Source organism: Pholis gunnellus, assembly GCF_910591455.1.
Source record: "Pholis gunnellus genome assembly, chromosome: 11".
Classification (NCBI taxonomy): domain Eukaryota; kingdom Metazoa; phylum Chordata; class Actinopteri; order Perciformes; family Pholidae; genus Pholis; species Pholis gunnellus.
Window position 1 is genome coordinate 7,407,928 of NC_136538.1, and position 18,143 is coordinate 7,426,070.

An 18,143-nucleotide genomic window follows, 5' to 3' on the forward strand; every position below is an offset into this window, starting at 1 on the left:
ACAGTTTATTATGGGAAATTGAGTACAAACTATTGCAACTTAATCAGCATAGAGGGGAAAAACTCTATAGTATTAGCTTAGAGTGCATCAGTAAATGGAATTATACAGTAATTACAGCAGAGAACCAAATCGCCAGATATTAATGTGAGACAAGAATGAGTTATTTTAGAGGTGCAACTCATTATTTATTTAGAATTTCCATCAATATTAATCGACAATTTATATTTATTTTAATGGTTTCAGGCAGTACATTGGCACCCATCACTCTGTGGCTTTAGCTACGCGTCTGTGCAAGAGATGGACATTTAGATTGCCACTATAAGAAAATTGGAAAGTAGTTATTAAACATCTTTAAAGGCCCGGCCTTATATGTTCGTGCTATCAGCATGAATGATGGCAGAATGGAGGGAGATGAAGTGCTGCTGTACGCAGCAAAGGCTTACAGCGTGGTGACGGTTTACTAATTTACATTCAATGTTGTGGATCTCAGTTTAAAGTCATTTTCCAGCAGTTTTGAATTTAGTGATTTACTTTTGCAGCAAAACGTCTACAAAGTCAAGGGTCACACAGGGCTCATCCGAAAACTGAAATGTCCTCGATGGGTTTGGACTTCGCAGAGCCGGTGGCTTCAGCGTTGGTTTGCAAACACAACCAGAGGGAAGACCACATTTCAGTAAACATAATGCACTTCTGCGGGACGGAGCCAGTCTCAAAACAGAAAGTATCAATGAGTGAAATGTTGAAAATAATAATAAAGAGACGATGTGCTCAGGTTGTGACATCTGGACACTCGCTGGTGTGATGAGGCGGGACAGACCGAATGCTTTGACTCTAAGGGCAGCCATAACCGGAGAGAAAGAGCAAAGGCAAATGGATGAAACATTAAAGAGAGAAAGAGAAAGAAACTCATTACATGGGAAAGGAAACACTCGTGTTAATTTCATGGACTGCCAGAACAGGTGACAGAAGGGGAGCTGTCCAATATGCAAGTAAGGAGGACCCCCCCCCCCCCCACCCCCGTCAGCTTCCTCGGTGAGAATGAAATAAATAAACAATGAATGGTCCACTCTCCTCGCGCGCCTCATCCCATCTCATGCATGGCTGCCAGTAATGGTCTACTGGGTGTCAGCTTTTATTGGCACGGCACAAAGCAAGTGCCAAGGGCTCGGCGGATCGACTCCCCGCTGCAGACTCGGCCTGTGGATAAAAGCGAGCAAAATGCCCCAGCCGAGCTCAGAGACATAGTCATGTTGGGCTGGAACGAGGAAGTGCAGTGGAGAGGGGAGGGACTCAGGGCGCAGCTCCATGGGGCCGCTGCGGCGCTGCGACCTTCTGCACATGGAGCCGGGGAGAGTTGGAAGAACTTCATACTGCAAACTCAAGGAATAGCAGGTAAAGTGACTTCCACCGCGCTTTTCAGCTCCACGCCGACCTCCAGGGCTCGAGCGACACCTCTAAATTAAACTTCTTCTCAAGAGTTTTAGGAAACATTTGGCACCTGACTGGAAAAAAAAGAGAGAAAAGACTCTCCTTATAGTTTCGGTGCAGGTGCGCCGCAGCATCAGATCCCGTTTGGTGCGCGTTATTCTCCGCCGGTGTAGGACATGTAGCGGATTAACAAAGCAGAGTACCTTTTAATTAGGAAATACATAAAACTATTGTCACTTTTCCGTGTCGTTCGTTACTAAATAGTCAGCTTTTTAACGGAAGTAGTGGAATGTTCCTCTTTTTTTTCCTGTCTCTTTTTCTTTCGGGAACACATGGATAATTTATTTCACAATCACTTGGATTTATCTAAAAACACTAACGTAATGTCTAAGATTTCCTCCTAATTATCGAGGCATTTCGCTCTGATTCTAACCTGTTTTATAGGTTGTTACGCGCCTGTTACAGCACCTGTTGCAACTGATGTGCGCGCTCAGTAAACTTCAGATAATCCCTCTGTAGGCCTGTCTTAAGTTTAATAAAATATTAAAATACACATTTTAGGGAAAAAACAACGACTTTTGATTAAGACGCAATTTTTGAACGGGTCCAAAAACCCAAACCGTATGTGAAAATACTTTAGCGCTGCTTAAACAGGAAATCACTACGCAAACTCTAGCGCTCGTGTACATTAATAATCGATAAATCTGATCATTTCTCATACCGTTAGTCTTTGTATTCACCTGTTCGAACCACAGTCTCAGTTAGTTGTTAAACGTCTGTGTGAAGGGAAGAAAAAACACACATGTAGGCAGGACTGATGGAACTTTTTACACTGAGGTGGAAAGTAGTTCATCAACGCCCAGACAGAAAAACAGAGATGAGAACTGTTGAGGAAATAGTGTTTTCATCTTTTCAACACGTACAAAATAAAGTTCCTTCTAGTAGTTGAGCACCTGCAAAAAAAATAATATATATATATATATTGGCTTTTGATCAAATTAAGAATTAATCTAACTAGTTTTATCTTTAAAGTGGCGCTGCTCAGATGTAAAGCACCAAGTCAATGAGTTTCCATTAGTTTCTTTTCCGAGCTTAAACTGCAGGAGAGCATCTTTGTTTGATGTAATATGATTTTTTTTTAATTTTTTAGCAAATATGAATGCATTTTAATTTTGCTTTCAAGTAAAATGTCATTTTTCTATAGTTTGAAACATTGAAGGGAAGTTGATAATTCACTAAAATCACACTTAAATGCAAATATCCAACATGAACTAACACTCGGCAAAGTTAGTAGAAAAGCTACGTTAGTTTCAGATGTTAGACCGATTTAAAAACTCAGAAAGGAACCCCGGTACCTGCACACATAGGACTTTTTCATATCTCAGTTGGAAAGAGAAGTGCGGAAAGTGCTGCAAATCTGTCTGCAGATACATCATCTTTCTTGTCAGTAGAAACAGAAGTAGGAGGGGGAGGGGGGAGGGCAGAGGAAGGCAGACAGTTATTAAAATGATTGTACTGTCTGAATAGCAGACTAGTGAAGTGTGTCAGATGCAAATGAAGGAAACTTCTCTTCAGCGCACCTTTACTCTCCCCTCACCCCCTCGGCGGGCTCCCAGAACACATCCGCTAACACTATCTACCCACTCACACCCATACATTTCATGAATTACTGATGAGAGTCTCCATGTGCATATGAACAAAGGTGACCGTGCACCACATTGCTTGGCAGTGTGGGCTAATCTCTAATCCTAATGGCTGATGGCTGATAAGAAAGCGGCCACAGCTTCATTACTACTCATACGACCCACGCGCGGGAGTGAAAATTATCAATTCAGATGTTTTCATTAATCGTCAGTAGGTCTGTTTCGTGACTGTCTGAAGTGGAAACTTTTAGTAGAGTGTGTGAGAGTAGAGAATTATGATTCGTACTGTTTGTGCATGTAATCGGAGTGAGTGAGTTTATATAGTGTCAAACTATTATATATATATACATATGTATATGTTTTATTTCTGCCAAAGGTCCAATTGTCATAAGCAGAAACATGAAAAAGATATTTAACATGAACCTCCTGGGCCATAAATCACACTTTTATTTTGTTTTTAAATGTTTAATTAAAGGTAACGGATTTTTTTAAATCAAATTACGCTATAATGTTGAATTATAATTAAAAAAATAGATTTTTGGGATTATTTTTAAAACAATTTTAATGACATAAAACTTGTTTCAATTCTAACTGAAACACACAAATGTCTTTTTCCTCATTTCTGTACTTGAGTGTTGCTTCGTGTGGTCCAGTGTTAAGTGTGCACTATGTGCACTTATTTAAACATACACACCAGTGCCTTAAGCTTCCTCCTGGGTATCCAAACTTTGCTGGTGTGGTCCTCAGTATCTGTTAACGGTTTTGTTGTTTCTCATCTCCACCCTGCTCCCTGGTGTTGCTTTTGCACCCCCCCCCCCCCCCCCCCCACCATCCACCAAACGCGCACACATACATACACACACACACACACACACACACACACACACACAGGAGGAGGACCGAGAATTCTGTCAACCCACAAGCCTCTTCCTGCCTCTCCTCACTTGACGTATACTCAGACCAAAACTTTTCCAGTCCCCCTGCACTGTGTCAAAAGTCTTTTCTGTGACTTCCATTTCACTGGTTGAAAGATTCCACCTGCCCCCAGTTCATACGCTCACACACACACACACACACACACACACACACACACACATCCCCCAACAACAACCAGGACATGAGCAATACGGTGTGAAACTCCTGCTATTTTCATAATTTCAGTTTAATTTGATTAAATAAATGACAAAAAAGTCATGACTGTTAAATTTGATGAAAACGTTGAAGTTGCACAGTAGATTATCTTTAAAAAAAAAATGTCATCAAAGTAGGACTTTAAACTTTGGCGAGGGAAAATTAAGGCACGATATCTAAATCACAACAAAAAACTAAATGGGATAAGTTTTTAAAATAGTAAAAATAAAATGTCGGTAACACGTAGAATATAAAAGCAGCATGAAAAGAGTATCACAAAATAGCAACTTCCTGAATATTCTTCGTGCACCTTACTTTCCACATGCCTACGCAAGTGGGTTGTGGCTGAATGTAGGAACTCTCTTTTTTATTTCTGCTGAAGCCCCCCCGCCGACACATCCGTGTTTCCCCTTCGCGCCATCTGCCCACAAAAAAAACAAAAAAAAATGGCACATGAGAATATACCCGCCCTCTGCCCCCGACCTCCAAACTCCAGATGCTGAAGAAGGGAGCTGCAGAGGGAACGCTCAGCACAGTAACACGCAACACCCCAGTGTTGTGCTGGACAAATCTTCTGCACCAGTGACCTTTGTCCCCCCCCCCCCCCCTCCTCACACTTGCATCCTGGGCGTCTGCATGCCACCGAGCTCCTGACTTGACTCCGCAGAATGTTGTGCGTTGCGACAGAGCGGCCCGGTCGCTTCCCACTATTTGTTCCAAATGTGTGGAGCCATCTGTCAGTAAAACAGGAAGGCCTAGGTTCCCCTTCTCCCTTGGGCTTGTTTCGCTATTTTCGGGAGCTTCACTTCTCCCTGTGAGGCTGCTTGGACTGGGCAGCGGCCCCACCAAGGGCTTCTTGAAGTGGCGGAGCTGGGGCTGAGGCTGTCGGGCCCATCTGCTGCAGGCTTGAGGGCCATCCATTATTAATGGGGCCACGAGCACTGGTGACTCCTCAGATATTCAGCCCTGGCCGGAGGATTGCTTCTAAAAAAAAAAAAAAGAAAAAGAAAAGAAGAATTCATGAATAAAGAGAACTTCTCTGTCCTTCGGCCTGCTTTTCTGTCTCTTTTATTTTCTCCGCGTCTTCCTGTTGCGTTCAATCTCCTGACTTCTTGCCCTCCCATTGCTGTCTACGTCTCTGCCTCTATAACTATCTCGCTGCTCTTCTGTCCCCGTCTCCTCTCTATTACTCTCCCTCTCTGTCCTCCCCGCTCTTTGTTTCTGATTGTGGCTCGTATGCGTCTGTGCCCAGGCCGCGGGCTCAGCGATGCATGCTCAGTAAATTAGAGAGAACACGAGCACCGATCAGCTGTGAGCGGAGAACACCCGCATCCTCGTGACCTGGGGCCAGTTAATTTTCTGCTTAATTTTGCGGCAGTCAGTTTGCATTTTTGGATGATTACGTGGCAGGAAATTAACAATAAATAACAAATGTGGTCTGAAAGCCCGTTCCCAGCGACCCGCCGCTACCAGCGGGCCCCGTCAGCCGGAGCCAAGCCACTCTCCGAGCTCAGTCTCTCTGTCAGACTTGTAATGAAAATGTCTGTGATTCTTTGTAATGTAATGTGGGGGACAGTGGTGTGTCTGCGGCGGTGACAACAGTGATCTCACTGAGGTGACAAAGTCACGCCGAGAAGTACACCCTTTACTCCACTCTGGCTTTTTATAATGTTGTTTTCTCCGCCTGCACTTGATTAAACTCTACATCTCCATCTCTCTCCCATTAGAGTACTTGCACCGCATGGAGACGGAGGAGGCCCAGGAAATGGCCCAGATGCCAGGTAAAACCCATTGCATGATTGAGCCGTATAGTGCAGAAAGTAGACACAATAGGCCCAACAAACAGGCTCTTACAGCGCCCGGAGGTAAAATTGCGTCTCCTGAATGAGACACGTGGAGGGGGCCACGTGGTGAGTGATGTGTGTGTCTCCCCAGGCCGGGACAGCCCCCTCATCAACGACGCATCCGAGGAGGCAGAGGACCCCATGGCCGTCCCCGAGGACCTGTCAGCCAGCTCCACCCACCAGCAGAACAACAGAGGGGACAAAGGTACGAGGCAACGTCTCACCAAACGCACCCACAGCCACCCAGAACATCACTGATGCTTGTGCGAATTAAGAACGAAGTAATCCAAGTGCGTGATTGCTACGTTAAATTGAGTGTATCCATGAAGCAGCAATCGAAACGAGTCAAACCCACCGCAGTGCCTTTCCCAACAGTGACGTGTTCACTCCCAAAGCATCCAGATCAGTGTAAAATGGTTAAATGAAAGTAATGTCAGTATCAAAAGCATAACATATATATTCATAAAAAAGGCATTAAAATGTTTTTACAACTTAATCCCATACACATCCAGTGGGAGATATTTGCCGTTCCAAATCCCTTGGAAAAATTAATTTAAAGCTGCAAAGAGACACATTTAGGTCATTGGCAGAAAAGGTAAAAGAAAAAAAAATCCCTTTGATCCATGGCATGTCATTAATAAGCCGAATCTTAAGGAATAGCTAATGTGGCCTTGATTTGAGTTTGTGAACATCAAGCCAGGGAATATCATGGTGAAAATAAGGATGAAGCATGCTAGGGGGGATTCACATCGGGGCGCCGTATATTTATCTCAAGTCCCCTAACATGGGTGGTTTGTGAAAAATCAGGGGGAATCATTATTGGTCATTAAAAGCTAATCAGTTTTACATGACAGCAAGATGAATCAGACATGAAATTCAGTTTTCATAGCTTAAATAATACAGGTAATGTTTCTAAGTTGTTGTATATGTATGAAATTATAAACATTTAATACGTTCACTGAATGTCCAAAATGATAGGGGAAGTCACCGCTTTGAAGATGCGCTCAGATGAGGTGAATTCACATGAGGGCCATTGTCATTCATTTACTTTATTTATTAAATCATCACCAATCACAAAGACAGGAGATATGGAAGACATAGAAACGTAAAGACTCGGAGTTTGAGATGTGAAATGTGCCTAAAGAGGTGCAACTCAGTTCAACTGAAATAGGATGTGCAAGAGTTTCCTAAGAAGAACTTACCATCAGACAGTTTCAACACTCCTGGAGATAAAGAGTTCAGGAAGAGGGCCGATATCAGTGCATCACTACACCACATAGGTCACACACCTGCACACACACACACACACACACACACACACACACACACACACACACACGCACGCTTACTCACAAAGACTCTCTGTTTGAATTTACAACTGTTGAGCTCAGAGCTCAGAAATCAGTTCTGAACAAGTGCTGCGATGGCAACAATCAACACGTGTTGAATCGAGTTAGGGAGCTTTTGCAGAGCCATGTTTTATACGACTGTGTACATCTCATCTCAGTGGAATGATGGACGTTTAGTACAATCTGTGGGGGAAATAGTCAGAAAGCAGCTGATCTAAATGTCTGACTTTCATGGTTTAAGAGTTGAGAGGGCACAGCTCGTATGTCTTTATGTACTACATGTGAGTTTCTGTTCATTCCCTATAAGAGTGTGATCACTTCGCGTGTGTGTGTGTGTACGTGTGTCTATATAGGGGCAGAGAGAAAGAAGGGAAGTGCAAGTATCTGGTACATCTATGCATGGCTGCCTCTGTGATAAAAGGCAGAATGAGTTATAATTATCACCCAGGATCATGTGCTGCTCAGTTCTCTGTCGTGAAAAAAGGCCAAAAGCAGGGGGACTATATGTGGGACACGGACCTCAAAGTATCGAAAGCTCAAAACCTCAAAACCTAGGTTATTTCCTGTTGCAAATAAGTCTTCACAGCCTGGGATCGTCACTGTCACTGTGCATTCACAACGCTGCAAGGTTTTTGTGTTTAGTAAATTGTCACAAAAATGCAAACTAAATTCATTTAATTGTCTTGTGTTGCTTCAAATGAACATTTGAATGGAAGCATATTTGGTTAAAGTCACAAGGCGGTACGATGGCCTTCTCGACATCCCAGTGAAATGATTTTTCTTTCACTTTCGGTGATTCAGATAGTAGCCGTTGCTATTTCAGAGACATGAGACTAAGAGGGAGACTGAGCTGTCTAGTTCCCGAAAATGTGGAGGCGAGTTTCTGAAAGAAAACAAAGTGTGAGGGGAAAAGCAGGCTGTTTTTGGCGTCGAGAGTGTTACTGGCGTGGTTTAACACATGTGGTCCCATGTTTTGCACACGGGGTTATTTTCAGGCAGTGAGAGCAGCACAAGTCAGTAACAGGAACCTCCAGCAGGCTCCCTGTGTTTCCACGCTGCAGAACTAACACACTTGCTAAATGGCTTCCGATCTTCCAATTATTTCTTATTTTTGTACAAAAATACGTCTTTTACACTAGTACAATAGCTTTTTTTTTAGATGTATATTAGTAAGTCACCTCTCTCAGTATTTGTTATTGTTTCATTCTACCCCTTCATCTGTAACCTGAGGATTAGATCCACATCAGGTTATAACCATTTTATTGCAACCTTTTTTGTTTATCTGACCCTTGCTTCCCAAAACGAGCAAATCAGGATGTGTGACCGTGACAAACAAGATAAAAAATTAAAAAGCCTTCTTCCTATTCCCAATTCAGTCACAACTTCCCCTTATCCATGAGAAGTGGGGGGGCAGCCCAGCGTTCATGGTTCCCTTCTGGCTGCTTTAGCTGGCTGAAAACCTGACAACCACAGATAAACACAAAGGTTTTTTAAAGTTAATTGTTCAAAGAATTCTGAAATAAATGTGAAGAAACACAATTTCTTATGTAGCCTTCAGTATACACCTTTTTATATTTTTATTTTGTTTTTTATTAACCGTAGCTACATTTCCATGTGCAGAGACAGTTCTCTCCTGCCAATTCTGAGCAATAGTTCTATTAAGCCTTTTTATTGGTACATCATTTTACAACTCCCTGTTGACATTAGTAACGTACTTCAGTTACCCAGAAAACTGTGGCAACCAGAGGTTATGTGGCTAAAACCATAAATTAAATTAAGAGTGTTGAAGTGGTGTAGCCACTTTTAGAGTTTTGCTTTCGAGCTCTGTGATATGCAAATGTCCCAAACCTGATCACTCGCCCTAAAAAAAAAAATCCCTCCTTACATGAAGTGCTTATATCTGACTGAAACCCGGCAGTGGTTCAAGTGAGAAATTCATACCCATAATTTGTAACATGTGCAACGTAAAGTCTCTGAGAGAGATGGCTCCGGCTGCTTAGTACAGGTTGTAATTCTCTTGCTCAACCTGACACAAAATGTCATAGGAGGAGCAAACGGGTTTTACGTGAGTGTTTCCCAACCAGGTGTGTTTCCGGGGACGATTGTAGTTAAAGGAACAAAAAAATGAAAAATAGAAGTTACAATTTGAAATAAAAATTAAAAAAACATTCTCATATTGAGTCAGGGGAACACCACTCGTTGAGAGTGTGTGTAATGTAGTAGTAGTAGAGAAACAGTTAGATGTAATGAATAAACAGTTTAAATAGTTAACGTTAGCTAACAGTAATGGATACATTGATAAAATAGTTATGATATAGATAAAAGGTTAAATAGTTGAAAGTAATGATAAATAGAGAATGATGTTAGCTAAAAAGCATAAAAGGTTAAAATAGTCCACGTTATGTCAGAGTAATGGATACACATTTAAAATAGTTAGCTAACAGTAATGAATACATGGGTAAAATAGGTAACGTTAAAAGACTTCAAAATAGTTAATATTGTGGATAAAAGGTTATATAGTTGAAAGTAAAGGATAAATAGAGAAAAGTAATGGATAAATGCTTGCTATATTTAAAAAAAAAAACATGTAATGAATATTACCGAAACTCATCATCAGCGTTTTCACTTTAATAGAACATAAGCACCATTTTGTTTTTACAAACAGTGAAGCCTTTCCTTCCCTATGCGTGCACGGCTGGTGTCTCTCTTATCTCATCTGCTCAGCAACAAGACACGAGAGTTTGTCCACAGAATTTTAACAGATGAGCAGATTGTGCGTGGAGATGGACGATGGGATTGTGCTACATTGATTCGGAAACAGCGATCATAAACAGCTCATGATCCTACTCTGTTGGTGTTCTCCATCTCCTCCTCTCTAACACTCTGTACATTAGGAGATTTATGTGCTCTCGTTAAAAACAAAACTCCTACAAAAGGAAAAAAAACAACAACAACCAGGTTTCAGTTACAGGCTGTTTTACAATTCCTTTCCCATGCTTCCCTTTCTGTCACTTCTCCATAATTCTTAGTATTTCAGTTAGACAGGCCCTCTTTCTGAAGCTTCCCCTTTTCCATGGATTCCTATATTTCATGATTTCCACTTCTTCCTCTTCAGTTGTACAAACAGAGGTAGAGGCATGGGGAAACCAGGCTGCAACCGTGACATGCAAACCACAAGCTGGTGTAGCTGTGGGACTTGCAAGAACTGTCAGTTCTCTTAACTGCTCTGTGGTGGGAAAAGAAGGAGCAGGTAGTTGGGCACAGAGGACACTTCTCTTTTGTGATCACTTTGGGAACACCACACATTTAGTGGAGATTATAGTTTTGGTATAAATTAGAGTTGCCATTCATCAATCATGCAGCATTTAGTTCCTGTACTCTGAAAGGCTTGCATTAGGAGGATTAAAACCCGTCTAAATAGTGAAATGGCCGAATGTGAGTTTGTCTTATTTGTGCCTGCGTGTGTACATCGCACTCTCTTGCTCTGATAGACACCGCCGTCGTCCCTAGTTTCACACTGCTTCCTGTGTCTCTGTTTCCTGTTTATCTTGCTGTCATTTGTTTTACCAAAGTGTGATGTTGCTAGATGATCTGTGTGTTTCTTCATCACTGACATCCTCAAACAGTAAGCACGCTATCTACCTGTGTATCCCTGTGCAGCCATGCTGTAGGGAAATAAATAGGCAGTATAGTCTACGGTTTAGATGAGTAGGTTGATCTTATCTGAAGTTTCTTGATTTTTAAACAGGCTTTATTCACAGAAATGTCTAAAGTGAAAGGGAAAGCTTTTGAAGTTTTGGTGCAACATCCTGGTAAACATGAAAATGTTGCATTGTGCAGTAAAGGAGGTTTTCCCTTGCAGAACCATTGTTGCCCTAGTTATACTATAGTGCAGTTGCAGTGCCGTTAAACACAGTGTCTGTCCCGACAGAGGAGCGAGGGGATGAACAGAAACACATTGGCTACAATAAAGCCAGGTCTTATTAAAGTTCAGTTTCATGGCTGCAGGAAACTTATTTGAACAAGTAAAAAAAAAAAAAAAGAACAATGTCACACATAATGTGATGTCTCATTCAGAGAAAAAAAAGAAGAGAACTTTAAGGAAGCATCTCACCAAAATAAAATGCAAAACATGAGACGAGGAATAATTTATCTATGACAATCTGTCAGGTAAATTATGAAAAAAACATAAAGATTAAGAAGAACAATATTAGTGACATACTTAAACTATGTTTTTACTTAGAATGAACAAACCAAGTCATACCAAACAAAATGAAATAGTTTTTAGAAATAATCAGTGAGATAAAGTCATTTATTATAAACATCAGTTCTTTCAGTGAGGACAGTCACTCAGGTTCACAAAATCGTTTCACTTTCATATTATGAAGCCTTTCATAACTTCAAGGCTACACCACAATGTTACAATAAGCAGCTCTATCTATTCTCATGTCACAGTATCAATACCACACTGATAATTGCCCATCTTTAGTACATAACATCATGAAAGAATCATGCTCCTATTCTAAACCGTGGCCCCCCACCTTGCCCTTTTTTCCAGCCTGTAACATTAAAGTTGAGGCTCGCAGTGATGAGGAGAATGGGCTGGCCTGTGACATGAATGGCGTGGAGGAGGAAGAGTGCGCGGAAGACTTGCGCGTGATCGATGCCCCGGGGGCCAAAGTGAACGGCTCTCAGCCGAGCTTCGAAGCCAAGGCCTTCTCCTCGGCCGGCGGTATCCGGCTGCCCAACGGGAAGCTCAAGTGCGATATCTGTGGGATAGTTTGCATTGGCCCCAATGTGTTGATGGTGCACAAGCGAAGCCACACTGGTAAGCCACCTGCAATACTTCTTGCCCTTCATGTGCACCCATGTTCACTGTCAGTATGAGAGGATGGATGAGGGGTAGAAAGGTGTCTGCCGTGGCTCCCCCGCACATGTGTAGAGCATTTCTTCAGACTTTAAATGGCATAAATGAAGCTTAGATTGGTTGTCTCCTACTAACACCAGCAGTACCATGATGCATAAATAAACATTAGAGCCTGTTCTTATGTTTGCAGTCACCCTTATACTGAGTCGTTTTGGCTGTATGCATGTAAGCCTTCCTATCGTGCGTGAAATAGACTTTGAGCATACCATTAGCAGTCATTATTGTTCATCTAAATGACTGGATTAACACATAACAAGCAACGGCAACTTATCAAATTATTACAGCGATAAAGTAGCAGAGAAGAACTTGGTCCGAAAAAACATGCCCTCAGTTGAGAAACAGGATATATCTGCGGCAATTAAATGGAATCTCTATGAAGTGACAATTATCTGGCTATTAAAAGTTTTTTCGAATTTCAAAATTGATATTCTATTGTAATGAAGCCAAACCAGTGGTGGGGAACATTTTTGAAAAAGGCACTTAGCTGTCAAGCTTTAGAAACTAATGAAACTCAAAATGGAAGAAAGGAACACTAGACTAATGTAAATGCAAAAGAAAGTACAATAAAAGATATAATGAAGTGCCTCCTATTTAAATAGAAAATACTCTGTGGTGAGTCTTTGCTCCTGAAATGCATTTTTAATGAATTTCCTTTTTTATATATTTTTGCTGCTTCACTGGTGACTCTTATTTTATGGGGGGCCTTTGAGAAAAAAAGAGAAAAAAAAGCCATATTAAAACGTTCACACAGAATGCCACAACACTCGGAGAGGCTGGATATTGGTTTATTCCAGAAGCGCTGATCAGGAAGACTGGCTCTCAACACAAAGTGTTTCCTTCGCTTTATTCAAATGAGGCTGAATTTGCATTGTGATGTGCCGCTCTTATTTTAGAGACGAAGAAATGGAAAAAATGAGATTTTCAGATCAAATTGACCCAGGCAATGGTGCATTACGGAACTGGCAGGCTGAGTCTGAAAGGCTCTTGTTCGATCAGAGCGCCAGAAGCCGGTGGGGCAGGGGGAGCACGGAGAGATGGAGTGTCACTCTGCTGTGAAACCCTCTCGCAGGCTGCTGGAGCGCTCTCGGCCCCGGAGACGCTCCGTCATCCGGCTTGTTCTGGCGCTCGGCGTGCTTGTAGTGCAGCGACCCCACATTTCCTGCAGCGCGCTCCTCCATCCACGCATTAAAAGACAAGAGACTTTGTGCTTTTGTCGCCGTCAGTGGCGGGATCAAACGCAGGGAGGTCAGGGAGAGTGGTGCAATGAAGAAAAAACATTAAAAAAAAAATCAAGAACATAAAATAAAAACATATAAAAGTGAGTGCCAGTAAAACATACGCGCTGTGTTTTGAGCTGCCTCTTTACAATAGTGTGCATCTGTTGTGTTGTTGTCCTCAGGAGAACGTCCGTTTCAGTGCAGCCAGTGCGGTGCCTCTTTCACCCAGAAGGGCAACCTGCTGCGTCACATCAAGCTCCATTCGGGGGAGAAACCCTTCAAGTGTCACCTGTGCAGCTACGCCTGTCGCAGGAGGGACGCCCTCACCGGCCATTTGCGCACCCACTCGGGTGAGTACGCAAAGGTCACCCTCACTGAAAACTTCTGCACTCGTGGTAACTCCTGGACTGCCTTTTCAAAAGGCATGTCCTGTTCCGCAGTGCATACGGTGAGAGATTAGTGCTATGCAAGGGGAAGTTGACAGGGTGCAGATATGGTGTCACTTTTTTTTCTTTTTTCTTTTTCCTGCAAATGCTTTGCAGAAGTATGTGCTAATGAAATATTTGGGTGTAAACAGCACCCTTGCAAAGCCTGCTCCGAACAGCTCGGCAGAACAGTGAAGGGATAAACTTGCAAAAATGATTCTTGCACAGCAGTTTCAACTTAAATCAATTTATTTGACTGTCTTCGATTACCGTGAAAGGCTTAAAACCAATAACGTGTTAGTCTGTCAGTACTTTCTACTACGTTTGTGACACTCGGCTCCAAGACCATTCATTCTTACCAAAGGCAGGCTTTAAAACAGGTCACAATGAATATAATGTCATGTCTCAAAAAGGATGAGCAGGGCACTGTAGTTTTTGGCAAACATTGCTCAAACTGCAGTAAATAGTGTATTTGTTGGGGACCACGTTCAGCCATGGATTAATACACATTTGGTGCTCTTGTAAGTTTTTAAAGCAGCAGGACTTTGGGATTGACTAAACACCAAAAATAAACGAGGGCCGTAGCCAGACTTTTAGAAATACCGAGGTCAATGCTCCCCTTTTTAAAATAGATTTAATTCCACAACTTTGTGTCTATTATTATCTAGTTTAAAAGCCTTCTCCAAAAGACCAGGAATAGACTTCTGATGGGGAAATACCTTATTTATTTATTTTGTTGGCATCATTTTTAAAAATATACACTCTACACAAGAATCAGCTCATAACATACCCACTATGTGTAAGTTTTATTTGTAAAATTTAAACTCTCCCAAGTTGCTTCCCAAATTCCCCACGAAAAACACAGAGGACATGACCTCAGCGGTAGCTACAAAGATCACCTGGGCGGTACTACCAGGTCTTTTTTCGTTGGGTTTTCTCTCTATGAACCCTTTGTAGGCTGTACTCTTTTCTTTGTCTTCCCACTCTTCGTGCTAAATATCCAGTTAGTCTTCTTCTATTTTTTCCACTCAAACTGGAAATGTAAAATCAGTTCCTGTATTTTTCCAAGAAAAGAGCCACCGAAAAGGGCAGTGAGAACAGCAGAATATATAAATATAACTATAGGTTGAATCTCTATTGTGCAACGAAACCAAAATAGATATAAAGGTAATATCATATTAATATAAACCATGACATACAATATAGCACTGCCTTGTTCACTTTATCTAATGTGGGTTTTTTTTTTCTCTGCAGTTGGAAAACCCCACAAGTGTGCTTACTGTGGGCGGAGTTACAAGCAGCGCAGCTCTCTCGAGGAGCACAAGGAGCGGTGTCACAACTACCTCCAGTGCATGGGGCTGCAGAACAGCATCTACACAGGTTGGTGCCTCACGAGACGCACACTATCACTTTCACCCAAATCTGAGGGCCCACTTTACCCCGAGTGCAGGACGCGCTATGCATGCAGCAGCAGTGCACCACGAAGCTGTTACTAAATGCTCCAACAGGTCAGGTCAAATTACGGTCGTTTCCATTCGAATATATCATGCAGAAGTTCTTCAGCTGTGTGAAATGATTGCAGGGATAATTTAGTCCATTTAATCATGTTGTCAGGAATAAAGTTCTGTATTTTATCCATGTTTACCCAGCAGTCATATTTCGAATGAACTGACTGTAGAGATATTTCATGTGCAGGGTGCTAAACCTCTGCACTGAAGCCTAGAAACACATCTATACCTCATCTGTGAGCATGAACAAATACTTTATTTATAGACCAAGTGTGTCAGAATAGTCCGCTCTGTGAGAAAACCCTACCATCAGACCAGAAAGTACCATCGTGTGTGTTGTCAGGCGCCAGCTCATCACTTTAATAAACAGGACAAACTCAAATCACTTTGACTCTGAAATCTACTTTTCTGTCTTGCTTTCCAGTAGTAAAGGAAGAAAGCAACCAGAATGAGCAGAGGGAAGACTTAAGCCAGATGGGATCTGACAGAGCCTTGGTGCTAGACAGACTAGCTAATAACGTAGCTAAGCGTAAGAGCACTATGCCACAGAAGTTTGTGGGTAAGGGCTGAAATCTGCTTCCTTTGTGTAATATACAATATCGCTGCTTTTGCTGATACTGATTGTGTAACCGCTGCGCCTGTGAAAGCTGCATAGGTGAAGCTGCAGTGTGTTTTGTGTTTATTACGTTTTACAGAAAAAAAAAGTCTGTTTTTGCAGTTCAGCCTCAACAGGAATTGTGCCTTTAACTTGTTTAAACACTGTTAGAAAAGCCTATGTTCGAATGTTGAAATTGTGTCTGATCATGTATATTAATATTACATTAAGATGATGATTAAGTTCATAATAAAAGACTGAAAATTAGGAGGCTCTGGAAAAGAGCTAGTATGAGACTAGAAATACCAATATGAGACCAGAAGAAACAAAAACAGCGAGTCATTTTCTAACTCCGCTAGAGAGGAGCAGGCTCGGTATTAATGTGAAGTAATCACAGTAATCGCTCTTGTGTCTCTCTCCCAACCCTCAGGCGACAAACGTCTGTCAGACCTCTCCTACGACGGAGGAGCAGGTGAGATGATTCAGCCCCACGTCATCGACCAGGCCATCAACAGCGCCATCAGCTACCTGGGGGCCGAGTCGCTCCGGCCTCTGGTCCAGACCTCCCCGGCCTCCTCTTCTGACGTGGGTCTCAGCTCCATGTACCCGCTGCACAAGCCGGCGCCCGAGGGCCACGCGGGGGCGGGCCTCAGCCTGACGGCCAAAGACAACGCGGCCGAGAACCTGCTCCTCCTCTCCAACTCCAAGTCCGCCTCCAGCGAGAAGGACGGCTCGCCCAGCCACAGCGGCCAGGACTCCACGGACACCGAGAGCAACAATGAGGATCGCCCCGGCGGGGCGACGTCCGGCCTCATCTACCTGACCAACCACATCACCTCGGGGGTGAGGAACGGCATGCTCCCTCTAGTGAAGGAGGAGCAGCAGAGGCAGTACGAGGCCATCCGCGCCAGCATGGAGATGGCGTCCGAGGGCTTCAAGGTGGTGACGGCAGACGGGGAGCAGGTGAGGGCGTACCGGTGCGAACACTGCCGCGTTCTCTTCCTGGACCACGTCATGTACACCATTCACATGGGCTGCCATGGCTTCAGAGACCCCTTCGAGTGCAACCTCTGTGGTCACCGGAGTCAAGACCGATACGAGTTCTCCTCGCACATAACGCGGGGGGAGCATCGCTACTGAGCCCCGTCCACCAGAGAACACACACTTCCACACAGACAAACAGGTGTGTGCGTGTGGCCAACACGCCACACACACACACACTCAGTCATGCCGACATGCAGCTGAAATAAATGCATAAGAAATGCAAGATGTAAAATACACTGTTGATGTCTGAAAGTTGTGTTTTTTATACAAAGTATGCATGTTTGTGGAACACAGATTCATGTACAACTATAAATCAAGACTTTTATTTCCACTTTCAAATGCCGTGTTCTGAAGGAAGAGTAGTCAAAATGATGTTCAGTGAAGATAACACAGCAGAGTTACTGAGCCACAATCCTACATAGGTTTAAATGGTGTATCTACAGTTTGCCACATGTATAAAATGTGTCTTTTCTTTTGGAAAACCATGCAGCAACTTTTTTTCTAGATTTAGTATAGAAACGATTACCATCCTCACATTTACAAATCTGTTTATTAAAGTGTCCGAAATGTTTCCAGTGCATTCCAGTGCAGTAAAACCTATTTTAGAAAATGAAATACAATCAATAAAAACAATCAGTGTAGATAACCACACACGTCCCTTTCGGTAGTTTCAACCTGTTCTTGTATTTGTAACAACCTACATATTATTTATATCACATTTACACGCCTGTCTGTTTTTGTATTTATTACAGTGATCGATGTTTGTTTGTAGAGTAGTTAATAAAAGCTGCATCTCTTTCTGTCCAACTGTACTAAATGTGTTTGAGGTGAAAACAGGACCGCTGCTGGGTTTTATTTTGAATTTTATCAGAAGAAAATGTTATCCTGGCCTTTTTGTTTTGGCACTTGATGGCTAAGAATTGTTTCATTTACAGAAAGAAAACGAGCCATTTGAGGTTTGAAGGAGCTTTATGCTTGCAAAATATCAATAAAGGATATTTTATATATGCACAAAGAGCGGGCAAGTGTTGT

General features: G+C 42.5%; 1 protein-coding gene across 1 annotated transcript; it reads left to right on the forward strand.

The window, feature by feature from the left end:
- The first annotated feature begins 1,083 nt into the window (after window positions 1-1,083).
- Window positions 1,084-18,118, forward strand: ikzf1 (IKAROS family zinc finger 1 (Ikaros)). Its single transcript, XM_079169357.1, is given in 9 exon segments — window positions 1,084-1,185; window positions 1,188-1,392; window positions 5,930-5,983; window positions 6,138-6,251; window positions 11,954-12,223; window positions 13,722-13,889; window positions 15,219-15,344; window positions 15,897-16,031; window positions 16,498-18,118. Coding segments are annotated over 9 exon segments (1,857 nt in total). The 5' UTR covers window positions 1,084-1,110; the 3' UTR covers window positions 17,208-18,118.
- The last annotated feature ends 25 nt before the right edge of the window (window positions 18,119-18,143 follow it).